Source organism: Trachemys scripta, chromosome 14 (genome assembly GCF_013100865.1).
Source record: "Trachemys scripta elegans isolate TJP31775 chromosome 14, CAS_Tse_1.0, whole genome shotgun sequence".
In the NCBI taxonomy this organism is placed as follows: domain Eukaryota; kingdom Metazoa; phylum Chordata; order Testudines; family Emydidae; genus Trachemys; species Trachemys scripta.
In genome coordinates, this window is record NC_048311.1 from 20719268 (window position 1) to 20732438 (window position 13171).

Below are 13171 nucleotides of genomic sequence, written 5' to 3' on the forward strand. Positions count from 1 at the left end.
GGCCAAAATTTCCAGACCTGGCAGTCAGCCAGCTTATATATAAAAGGCCTTTGAATATCCATTGAATATCTACTGCCACCACAGCAACCAAGCAACTGCTTCGGCTGCTGATGCTATATGTAAGGATTGTTTGAACAGGAGTTGTAGGCACAGAACAAAGTAATGTGATGGGGCATACATTAAAAATGCAGCTGATGCGTGTTATATTTAACAATATATTTTGACTCCTTGGAGAAATGATCAGCTTCTAAATAAAACCACAATGATCCTAATTCTGCATTTTAAAAAAACTAGCACTTCTCTCAAGACTCGGAAAGTCTGATTTCAGTATTTCCCTTTATTTTAACACAAGTTTAAAAAAAAAAAATAATTATGAGCTGGCCATGCTAGAAGGTGAGTGAATTAAGTGACTGAATATTTGCTGCCAAACCAGCATGACTAATCAATAACTTGCCACTGTGAGTAGTACATAATGTTAAAGGTGCAGTTCTTAGTGACACTCAGGCTTTGTACATACTACCATGAGAAAGGGAGGAGCTATGTGCAGAATTAAGTGCCAGAAACTCTTATTTTAATACTAGTTTTGCCATGGACTCCTAAATGGCCCTGTGAGAGTCATTTTAATCTGCTTCCATTTCTCCATCTGTGAATTGGGAATAACCCATCTTCAAGGGTTGAAGACTATTTAAAGTACAATCTGCACAGTGAATACATTTGCTTTATCACTCTTACCATTAATTTAGAAAACTAAAACCACAAGCTCATGGAAAACCAGCTGGGCAGAAGGAGTTAGGGGGTGGGTTAGAGAATCCTGTCTTTTAATGAAATGGTGTTGCTCTGTCAGGTGCTGGTGGGCCAGTGCTCTATTCTATGCTCTGCTTGGTTGGAGTGGCTCTCCTGGACTGATTAGTGTTGAGTAATAAAATACCATTGGGAGAAAAGGTAGAAAGAAAGTAATCATAGAGCTAGACTAATATGGTTCTGTGCTCTAACATCCACATAATAATCTGGGAATTGTTTACACAGTTGGTCTGTGCCTTCGATAGTAAACCATTATCTCTTGCCTGTCTGCATGGTGGCTAGCAGATGGTAGGTGTGCTGGGAGAAGAGGAAAAAAAAAAGGGGGGGGGGGGCACATAATCCTTGTGAATCTTGGGTTTGAACACAAACCCACCACAAAACAAATGTATTCCCCCATTGTTCTACAGGCCATCTACCTGAGACTTCCCTCAGTTGAGTGATTTGATCCTCTATAGTAAATGCCTGGCCCCTTCTAAGCTAGGTGTGATAATTGCCTCTGGAAAGGGTGACCAGATAGCAATTGTGAAAAAATGGGGCAGGGTGGGGGGGTAATAGGCGCCTATATAAGAAAAAGTCCCTAAAAATAGGACATCTGGTCACCCTACCTCTGGAGGTCCAAGCACCTGTTCTGAAAGGGGGGGGGGATCTGTCTGAGACCAGGATTGGCTGGCTCTGGGTCCTTAAAGGGCAGATGACCCTGTTACACTATCCCTCTCCTTTTTCTTCTCTGTTGCAAAGACCAAGATGAGCGTGGGACCTTTTCCTCCTATAGGGTGACCAGATGTCCTGATTTTGGGGTCTTTTTCTTATATAGGCTCCTATTACCCCCACCCCCGTCCTGATTTTTCACACTTGCTGTCTGGTCACACTATTCTATCACCCCAAATGCTTTCCCATGACAGCTTGGGAGGAGGGGATGGAGAGGCACCTCGCCCAGCCCTGCCCTCTTACGCTGCGAGGTCTGGCGGGACTACATCTCCCAGCAAGCCTCGGGCCTGTGATGATCCTGAGCATGCGCAGTCTGGTATCTGTCCTCCCGGACCAGGACAGGCCGCTGGCTCGATTGGCTAGGCCCAGCCTGGGCCGATGTCAGCGTCCGGGGAGCGGCTCTGAGCAGTGCCGGGAGGAGGCGACAGCGTCCGGGAGCCGCCCTGGATGGCAACGGGGTGCGCGTCGTGGTGGTGAACGTCTCCTCTGGGGAATTTCTGAGGTGCGGTGACCCAGGGCAGCCTCGGCCCCGCCGCGTCCCCAGCCAGACTAGCGACCGGCCCCCTCGGCGCGTCCCCGCGACCGGCCGTTGGGCTCCCGGCGCGTCCCCAGCCAGACTAGCGACCGGCCCCCTGGGCGCGTCCCCGCGACCGGCCGTTGGGCTCCCGGCGCGTCCCCAGCCACACCAGCGACCGGCCCCCTCGGCGCGTCCCCGCGACCGGCCGTTGGGCTCCCGGCGCGTCCCCAGCCAGACTAGCCCTGTCCAACGCAGTAACTGCCCCTTCTGCAAGTCCCAGCCAGTGACCCCCACTTCTGCCCCCATCCACCCGAGCCCCACACCAGCAGCCCTCCCCTCTCGTAGGGCTGGTGCCGGCATGTCTGTTCCAGAGGTTATCCTCCCCTTCCCAAGCCAAGGGGTGTTACTGTTGCCCTTGTTAGCTGGCCAAAAACCTTTCATTTTGCTTTATTATTGTTCCTGTTTAAATAGGCCATGTGTCCTAGTGGTGGGAGCAGTTTTAGGAGTCGGGGGTTCCTTTTGGGGATCAAAAATATTCATAGGCCTGAGGCTAGCTTGTTGTGTGACAGTGACCTCTTTGCTCCTCTGCGAGAGGTCAAAAGTAGACCGGTCACCAAAAACTCCTTATTCTCTTCTGTCTTTGGACTGTAGCACTCTTGGAGGTTGATGCAGGTGGAGGCTGCCCGTGGACCAGGCAGTGATGGTCGGCTATGACCCCAAATCTGAAGTGAAATCCATCTCAGCGGTGGAGGTGGCTGTGGCAGGATCCGCATCTGGGTTTGTCACTCGGGCTCTAATCAGCCCTGTGGATGTCATCAAGATTCGCTTTCAGGTACCTTTCCCAACAGCCCCCATGGCACACCTGGAAGAGGAACATACAGAGAATAAAAAGAAGCGACGCTTTTTCTTTTAACCTTTTATAGTATTTAAATAAATCATTGCCAGTGTCACAAATACACCCAGAAGCTATTACATAGCTGATTAAACCTCTGTGTGTGAGTTAAATACAGATTATACAAGGTAGACAGATATATTTCTCTTTGGGGGCCATTTCTGCTTTCTGGTAACAAAGTAATGTATTTTTACTGCTCTGTCTTATTTTCTTGTACATAGCTCTTGTGTTTTTCTTGTTCTTCCTTCTTTTTTTCCTTCCTATCTAACTGTCCTAATTTAGTTTTATTAACATTTTTGCTGAATATCATAGCTCTTTAGCGTTGCACATACCTCTTCTTCTGCCCCCAACTCTTAAGGACCAGCAGCAGTGGTATCTGAGCCAGTTGTAGCTGCCATGAGGGCACACAAGGAGTGGGATCTGAGTTAATGTAGGCCACTGAATGTTTCAAAGATGAGGTTCAGGACCTTGAAGCAGATCACAGAGTAAAGTACACCTCTACCCCGATATAACACGAATTTGGATATAATGCGGTAAAGCAGTGCTCCGGGGGGTGGGCGGGGCTGCGCACTCTGGTGGATCAAAGCAAGTTCGATATAACACGGTTTCACCTATAATGCGGTAAGATTTTTTGGTTCCCGAGGACAGCATTATATCGAGGTAGAGGTGTAATTTATTTGTTCTTTTTCAGCTTCAGATTGAACAACTCTCCCCGAGAAACCCACTGGCTAAATATTATGGCATCTTGCAAACTGCACACCGGATCCTTCATGAGGAAGGGCTGACAGCATTCTGGAAGGGGCATGTGCCTGCTCAGCTCCTCTCAATCAGCTATGGAGCTGTCCAGGTAAGGTGTCAGGAAATCATCCAGGGCTAGCTTTGTTCTGAAGTTTTTAGTTCCTATAGTGGCTTTATCAGCAGCCTCATCCTGTCATAGCTGTCGCTTATCCAGCTGTCTGTAGGGCTAGTCCATTTGTAGGGTACTTTGTATGCCAAAGGGGAGACTCTGGTAGTGTGATTAGGTGATGGTAGAGCAGCGGACCAAGAGGACAGTTGTGGGCTCGAGTCTCAGATGAGTTACTTACATGCTGTGAGTCCTTGGGTGTGTCACTTATCTTTCTGGTTCACTTACTGCCTTTGTTCATTGAGGATGAGAGTGTTGATAATACTGATTCATAGGTTGTTGTGAAGCTTAATTCATTAATGTTTCTAAAACCTTTTGAGACCATCTATTGAAAGGTGATGTATAAGAGCCAAATATGTATTATTCAATAAATAATTTATGGAGAGGAGAGAGAGTTAAAATGGGATCTTCCTAGGAGGCCTTTTTGTTTTAAATCCCAGGCTATATTCTCCTAAAGGGAGAACTGAAGATTCTGAATGCCAAGAGTATTCCCCAATTTAATAGCTGCATCCTTGGAGCATACCCTCCAGGAGGTTGCAAATGATGGATTTATTTATTTTTGTTTGAATGCGGTAAAACCAGGAGGGTTGTGGGTGATAAGAGTTTTCTCTGTGACGTATGTTTCTGTTTCTCTGTAAGTTTGTGACCTTTGAGTGCCTGACGGAATTGGTGCACAATGCCACACCATACGACACCCGCAACTTCATTGTGCACTTTGTGTGTGGCGGCCTGGCTGCTTGCACTGCCACCATGACAGTTCAGCCTCTTGACACACTGCGCACCCGCTTTGCTGCTCAGGGCGAGCCTAAGGTATGAGTTAGGGGAGAATTTTAGCTTTGTTATATTTCTTGATAGCCATGTTTCATTCAGATTAGTGTGGGGGGAAACTGCACAACTTCCAGCAGGTGATCTGGGAAGACTGGAGCCCTTAATGGGTGGTAATGCCATTAATGCCAAGTTATCCTTTAGTCCATTGACACACGTGCTTTGTCCTGGCAGCAAGAAGGAGGAACTGTTCTTTTTGGCGTGGCTGATTTGGCTCTCATTTGGTACTCGGCCGCACAAGGGAGTTATTCCTCTGCCTTTCTTGAGGGGACATGTCTCAAACAAAGAATCATAGAAATGTAGGGCCGGAAAGGACCTTGAGAGGTCATCTAGTCCAACCCTCTGAACTGAGGCAGGACCAAGTATACCTAGACCATCCCTACCAGCTGTTTGTCTAACCTGTTGTTAAAAACCTTCTGTGATGGGGATTCCACAACCTCCCTTTAGGAGCCTATTCTGGTGCTTAGTTATCTATATAGTTAGAAAGTTTTTCCTAATATCTAATCTAAATCTCCCTTATTGCAGATTAAGCCCATTACTTCTTGTCCTACCTTCAGTCTACATGGAGAACAATCTATCACCATCCTCTTTACAACAACCCTTAAGATATTTGACGACTCTTACCAGGTTCTCCCTCAGTCTTCTTTTCTCAAGACTAAATATCTTCAGGTTTTTTTTAACCTTTCCTCATACGTCAGGTTTCTAAATCTTACATCATTTTTATAGTGCTCCTCTGGACTCTCTCCAGTTTGTCCTCATCTTTCTTAAAGTGCAGTGCCCAGAACTGGACACAGTGTCCAGCTGAGGCCTCACCAGTGCCAAGTATAGTGGGATAATTACTTTGCTTGTCTTACATACATCACTGCTGTTAATACACCCCCAAAATGATGATATCCTTTTTCACAACCGCATCACATTGTTGGCTCATAAATATGCAAAGTGTACAAAGAGTCGTGCAGGTTCTTACAGGCATGAAGTTTTTAAAGCAGTCCTCTACTAATCCAGTTTTATATCCTAGTTTATTCAAGGATCTGTCTCCCCCAACCAAGTTCTGTCTCCCCTCTGTTCTTACTGGAGACACTTAATTTTGAATCGGAGCCATTTTCTTACTGTATTTCTGATTGACTTGAAATGGAATCGCAATCCATTCCCATGTATTCAGTGTCAGGGCTTCACTGCAGGAGTACATGGTGAAACTAGGCTGTGAGGAAGAAAACACACCTCTGATACAAATACAAGTGCTGGTGAGCTTAAGCCATTGGGAAAATTATCAAAAATATGAGAAGTAGCTAGATTTCTTAGTACAGTAAGTCTTTGAGTAATGTGTTTTCTAGCTACCAGTCAAAGAAGACTGGACAAGAAATGTTCTCAGCTTCTTGAGTAAAGAGCTGTGACTGGCATATTTGACATCACTCTTGTAAATTAAGAATCTTTGAAGGACACTCAATCTGTGAATTCAGCTGTGTTTTGCACAGTTACCCACAGCTTTCCCCCTACCCCATAATAGCTGTTCTGATCTGCCAGCCTCCCCTTACTGTCACTTTCTGAAGCTATTCATATCAAGGTGTTCTCAGTCATGGGGACCCATCTCTGGGGCTTGCTTCCCACCAGAGCCAAAGTTCAGGCAACTTCAGGATACAATGTCCAGCCATGCCTTTCAGTGGGGTATTGCTGTCAAGCAGAACTGAGGGTTTGTTGGTTCAGTTAGCATCACGTGGAAGAGATCCATGTTTATTCTGTCAGTTTGTTTTAATTATTATCAGGATTTCAAAGACTCAGCAGTGAGTGTTCATGTGACGATACGTAAAATGGTTTTGTTAATCTGTTTGTGCTAAAAATCAGCCTGTTATATGTTGGGAGATGGGAATCCGCATGATCTGTATCCGGAATGTAACCGATTTCTGAATAGCTGATTGTAAGTGTATCTAACAGGAGAACTTTACTATTCCTTGTTGTTTAGGTTTACCAAAATCTTCGTCATGCTGTGGTGACCATGTACCAAACAGAAGGGCCTCTGACCTTCTACAGGGGTTTGACCCCCACTATCATTGCTGTCTTTCCATACGCTGGTCTCCAGTTCTCCTTTTACAATCTCCTGCAACAATTGTATAAACGGGTGATGCCATCCGAAGGAATGAATGCAGGTGGGTGCTTGGGACTGTGAAATAGTCATGGAGGAAGAAGAAGGGTGGCCCAGTGGTTAGGGCACTAGTCTAGAACTTGGATCTGAGTTCAATTTCTTCTCCTGTCACAGACTTACTGTGTGACCCTGGGCCAGTCACTTAATTTCTCTATGCCTAATTTCCCCACTTGTAAAATGCCTAAATACCTTACCTTATAGCAGTGTTGTGAAGATAAATACATTAGACTGTGAGGCACTCAGATATTGTGGTAATAAGGCCCATAGAAGTACCCTCGACAGGAAGATGAACTCTCCAGTCCAGTGTATTATTTCTCATATTGGGTCATGTTGCTTGTGCAGTGGAGAGATCTTGCTGAGACAGCCTTTATTTCTTTCAGTTTCAGTAATATTGTGGGGATAGGCCTGTCAGTGAGTACAGGATCTCTGAACAGCTGTGTGTTCTAAAGTTGCTTCCCCTCTTCAGCTTGTACAGGAGGATTCATCTGGTGCAGGTTAAAGTTCCCAAGTTGTTCTAATATTGATCTCCTGCTCTTTGGCTATTCTGAGTTTTTAAGAGGATTTCATGAAAAGTGGCACCTTGACAGCCCTGGAGATGAGACCTCCATCCACCAGAGCACATACAGCATGGGTAGCTCACTGCACGTTACTGCTCCATCAGAGTGTTCTTAATTAGAGAGATTACCTCCTATGTGTGAGAGCAGCTCATCCTCGATGTTCATTCAGTCTTAGACAGCAGATTGTGATGGTAGTTTTGTGTTGTGGACACCTGCCAATTAGGACCTGAACTAAGACTACCAAACTCCTTTCCCATTGTCGTCTGTACAGCCATCAGATGGTCCAATTTATGATCTCTACCAATCTGTTCTGATTTGAACCCTCAACTGGAGGCACAAGGTTCCATACCCTATTACCAATCTCCAGTATTTTTTTCCCTAGCAATGTGAACACTTGCATGGTTATTGATGATAAACCCTTCTGTTATTGTTTCTTTTGTGTATTGCCATTTGACAGAGCTACAGAATAAATCAGTCTTTAGATTAAGACTGGATATGTTTCTAAAAGATATGCCATCACTCAAAGAAGTTGTGGACTTGATGCAAAAATTCTTGGGTGAGGTTCCATGGCCTGTTTTATGCAGAAGGTGAGACCAGATGATCATAATGGTCATTCCTGGCCTTACAGTCTGTGAATAAATGGTTCTGATTTACTTTCCATTATGTGTTTTTAAATCAGAACTCCATTCTAATCCTCCATTTCTTCCGTACACTCTTCTTTCCACTTCTCTGCTTTTCAGGTAATGTTAAAAACCTCGTGTGTGGCAGCTGTGCCGGAGTTATCAGCAAAACTCTTACTTACCCTTTCGACCTGTTTAAAAAGCGGTTGCAGGTGGGAGGCTTTGAGCAGGCCCGGGCAGCCTTTGGGCAGGTGAGAGATGTTTTGATCAACTGGTTTTCATATGTTTAAATGTAGACCAAGAAATAAAACATTACCCAGAAAACTCAGCTATAACATCTGATTTTGAACAGGGTTCTGTTTATTTCCTCTCTGGGCCTACCAAAGCATTGTTGGTTGACTTGTTCACAATATACTATATATGAGAGAATCTTCTTAATAGGCAGTCATTTGGGGTGGACCAGTCATCCCAGATAAACAGCTACCCTGATTAGGAGATTATTTTTCCTTCTAGAAACAAAAATTTCTGAAAAGACCTGAAATTAAATAAAATACTATAATGAGTAAAAATAACCACGAATTTTTAAAAATCACTTGTCTTCCTAATTTTGTAATTTCTGTGTTAAACTGGTGTTGAAGTTCTGAACTCTGATATTTTATCTCCTTAACCAAATGCAGAATTTTTGCTAGTACTGTTCTAAATAATCAGCAGTTACTGCAGTTCACTAGTGGAATAAATTGCCTTTCGGAAAGATGACCCAACTGAGTGGTGTATACTATGTCTGTATGTATAGATCTAGGCTGGGAGACTCAAAGGGGCCTAGGGGATTGACAATAGTCATGGCCATGTAATAAATTCCATTTATCTTGTACTATTGACTGAGGGTCAGATTTTTAAAGGTATTTAGGAGCCTATCTCACATTGATATCAATGGGAATTAGGTGCCCAAATACCTTTTAAAAATCTGGCCCTGACTCACTTGCACTGTGTTCTTGGAGAGGGGTTGAATGAAAGTTTGGAGGAGTTTGGATTTATTTTATTTTTCTATTTGCTGATGGATATTTGTATGTCAAGATGAGCTGAGCAGTTCTTGCTACTATATTGTGGATTTTAGTTTATGGAATAGGCACTCAGAATTCATGGTGGGTACCTAAAGAGACTTGTATAAATCTAAACAAATTAAATATTTATAGCATTCCTTACCACCTTGAAATAGACACCCATTTAAAAAATTGTATTAGAGAAATATTTCCTTTCACCCCCAAATATGAAAATGTCCCTTCCGGTTTATATTGGCCTGACATGCAAATTGGGTAGTACCCAATCTTTGAAGCAATGACAGATATATGGTCTGAGAGGGAAGGATGTAAATACTAGGGAGGGAGAGGAGTTATTTAAGTTAAGCACCAATGCTGACACAAGAACAAATGGATATAAACTGACTATCAACGAGTTTAGGCTTGAAATTAGATGAAGGTTTCTCACCATCAGAGGAGTGAGGTTCTGAACAGCCTTCCACGGGGAGCAGTGGGGACAAAAAACCTTACTGGCTTCACGACTGAGCTTGAGAAAGGGGGGGTTGCCTTCCTCTGCAGCATGGAGCAGGGATCATTTGCAGGTTTAAACTAATGTAAATGGTGGATTCTCTGCACCTTGAAGTCTTTAAATCATGTTTTGAGGACATCAGTAGTTCAGCTAGAGGTTATGGGTCTATTAAGGAGTGGGTGGGTAAAGTTCTATGGCTTGCAATGTGCAGGAGGTCAGACTTGGATGATCATGATGGTCCCTTCTGGCCTAAAAGTGTATGAGTCTATATGGAAAATAATACCAGCACATTCTGAAGCAGTTGCTCTGCAAACTGTAGCATGAATACTGCATGAGGTGTGGTATAAAGGATTTCCTGTCATTCAGTTGGCGTGTAAGCTGTTGCTGATAATGGTAAATGTAATTTGTGGTGCCTGCATCTACAAATCAGTGTGCACTCAGATTGATTCTCTGATGCTGCCAGTTAGTCATAGTGAATATCCGTAGAATCTCCATTGTATGTATCTAGAATACATTTTTGATACAGCCTTTGGGTTTCTTTCAAGTCCTCTGAGTCCCTTTCCTGGATGTGTGGCATATGATAGAGGTTTCTGAGAGAATCCTTCCCAGGTGAGGTGAGCTTGTGCTGTTGCTGTCTTTACTCTCTCAACTCTTCTCCCCCAGGTGCGGACGTACAAGGGTTTAATGGACTGTGCTGGGCAGATTGTGCGAGAGGAGGGGCCTGTTGGATTGTTTAAGGGTCTCTCCCCCAGCTTGCTGAAGGCTGCTCTCTCTACTGGCTTCACCTTCTTCTGGTATGAGTTCTTCTGCAACCTGCTATATGCCCTGAAAGACACTGGCAGCACTAAGGGGCAGGAAGGCTGAAGAGGCAGGACTCATCAGCTGCAATTACTCTGTGGAAGAGTAAGACTAGTGGCCTCATTGTCACATGGCGTGGGGTGGGGAATGGCTCCTCCCTGCCAGGGCTCTGAAAACACGTGTCCACTAGCTTTGGAGGAAAGATCTGTTTGGAACAAAACCAAAGGAGCAGGTGACTGCAGCTTCAGTTGAGGACACTGAGCCCTGGGGTACACTGAGCATGTTCCATCATATCTCCTATAGTATCAGCATTCACTTTGGGAGAAGGGGTTTTATAAAAACCTAATTCTACTACCCATCTGGCAACATGCTCTGAAGAGGCATCTGATCAAATGTGTGAAATCCTTCAAGCACAGGGACCCATCTGGCTTAGCTAGTGCCACTCAACTAGTGTCAAATGATGCCACATCTGCAAAGCTTCAGCCCTCTGCTTAGGGCCTGTCCATTTGCTGCATATTCTCATCTCCTTGCTGTACAGGTAACCCCTTCCTTTTTCTGCATAGACACCTGTCTTCTCTTTGCCATGAACATTTACCAGCTCCACATCCTCAGCCACTTTAAACATACCATCATCTAGCAACATTTATGCCAACGCCGATTTGCTTTCTCACTACAAGTGGCAAGCTTACTTTTGTTTTACAAGTGTTCCTTATTCTGCCTGAGAGTTCTGCTGTGGGCCTCTTAGGGTTCTACTTTGCTAGTGTAATGCTCTTACAAACAGGTCTGCAGCTCTAATGCTGTTTGCTCTCAGGAAGATCTCTCAATTCACAAAACCCATTTTTGCTTCGCACTGACATGTTGGGGCTCTGCTTTGCTATTTTGTCATGATTAAACAGATGCTATAAATATATATATATTTTTAATCTACCTTAAAATAATGAAGACAGTCCTGTGGAAACTAGTGACTCTTTGATCATCATAGAGCCAAGGAATTGCTGAGCACCTGGTGTAGTTGGGAGATTAATTCTTTGATTCTCTTGTGGGGGCTTGAGAAAGACTGAGAGAAATGACATGGTTGCTCTGTGGAGGGCATTGGAGCAGATCTTCCTCCGTGGAAATATTTCCAACCCCTCTCTATTGTGGATTAAACGATCTTCCAAACCTGTCATAGTCCCTTCTCTGTACTGAAGGGCAAAGAAGCTTGAGGAGTTTGGAATTGTTTGTGTATAGTTTGTGTTTGTTTTTAATTTTTCTGAAGCAGCCTGGTGAGCCTCCATGTGCACTAGGAGGGAATGAATGGGCAGAGAGCCTCCACCCTGATCCTGGTTTGTTGCACACTGGGCTGTTGATCATACATGTGATGGGTCTTTATATGATCATTTAGCTGGTGGGGAAGGGATTTAGTGACTTCTGTAGTAGAATGAAAAGACAAACCATGATAGTCATTTCACCTCCCACCCTCGATGTCTGTGTCTTTAAAGTATTTCTAATGTGCCCATCACTAGTCTCTAAACATGAGTCACATCACAAGGAGAGGAAGTGGCTAAAAATGAGAGCATTGATTCCCCTTAGGTAAAGGAGAGAGATACTGGTTTAATACAAAGAATTAGCAAGATGGGTCTTATTTTGCTACTGTTGAATTTTGCAGATTAGTATATTGGGGTTATATTTCCTAGAATCAGATAAATTAAGAGATGGAAAAAATCTATTAGGTCACCTTGTTCCGCCCACCTGCAAGGGCAGGGTTGTTGTTTTTGACTGTATACCTGACTTCAGTCCAATTTTCAGTGACTCAATCAATAGGGCTTGCACTACTTCCCTCATGAGACTGTGCCACAGTCTAACTGGTGGCGACTGTTGGAATTGTATTCTAATGTAATCCTATCAGTGAGGATTTGCTTTGCCTGAAATTCCCCCCTCAAGCTGCTCAGCAATTGCATTTGTTTTTATCCTAGTGCCTTTTATCATTTGGGTAAAGCAAAACACTTTACTAAGCGAAGTACAACATCCTAATAATACAGTAGCTGTTATGGAATCCACAACAGTTGCCACCTAGCCTTGGCCATTGGATCCTCTATGTGCAAATACTGCAACAAATACTTTCCAATACCATGTGTATTATTTCCAATAGTACTGATTACCTTAACTCATGTACAGTAACATTCATCTCTCGGGATGTTTGCACAGAGCTGTATTGGGTGCTTCAGTGAAAAAAACAAATGTTCTAGGATTGGTTACTGAAGTGGGTTATTTTCCCTTTTGATTTTAAGCCTCCATTGTTATTCAGAGCCTTAATCCTCTGCAGCATTTCTAGCGATCAGCTGAATGGACCTTCTGTGAATTCAGTAGACTTAAGGCTTCTGACCCGCTGTGTTTTTTCACAATATATGTTTAATGTGTGCCTGTCTCTAAAGAGAGGAAAGAAAACATTAAATATTTATTATGTTCCTGTCTGGTTTTTCCTTTCATCTCTTTGCAAACACTCAAACCATGTACATGATGGGGTGATGCAGTTAGATCATTTTGGACAAACACTCTCTAACAAGGGCCTGATCTTGCTCCTGTTGACTGCAGTGAGATCAAGGCTCATGAATTATACTGCAGATGCAATCATATTTGTTATTGGAATTCCAAAGTTCCTGGGCTTGGTCACTAGAGGGCACCGTTGCCCCAACCGCAAAGCAGGAGATGGCTTCAGTGCTTAGATATCCATTACTGCACAATAACTAGTGATTGTCCAAATGGATTTGCACAAGCTTGGTCATTCCACTGTGTGAGTATTAAAGCAGCAGATGTTTGACCTACTTCGCCAATCTGTGGTAGACAAGTTCAGACTTAGTTTATATGTATCCGTAACACAGTGT

The 13171-nt window shown here is 43.9% G+C and overlaps 1 protein-coding gene across 5 annotated transcripts; it reads left to right on the forward strand.

Moving 5' to 3' along the window:
* Positions 1-1797: 1797 nt before the first annotated feature.
* On the forward strand, positions 1798-12756 carry SLC25A19 (solute carrier family 25 member 19). 5 transcript variants are annotated; one of them, XM_034790064.1, is made up of 8 exons: positions 1801-2011; positions 2678-2858; positions 3610-3765; positions 4462-4632; positions 6608-6791; positions 7802-7900; positions 8085-8215; positions 10173-12756. In XM_034790064.1, the coding sequence occupies exons 2-8, from the start codon at positions 2727-2729 to the stop codon at positions 10371-10373; spliced, it is 1074 nt and encodes a 357-aa protein (XP_034645955.1). In that variant the 5' UTR covers positions 1801-2011; positions 2678-2726; the 3' UTR covers positions 10374-12756. The 5 variants fall into 5 exon arrangements, with proteins under 5 accessions (XP_034645957.1, XP_034645955.1, XP_034645954.1 ...); XM_034790063.1 differs by having other exon boundaries at positions 1802-1967; XM_034790066.1 differs by lacking the exon at positions 4462-4632 and having other exon boundaries at positions 1798-1967.
* Positions 12757-13171: the final 415 nt, after the last annotated feature.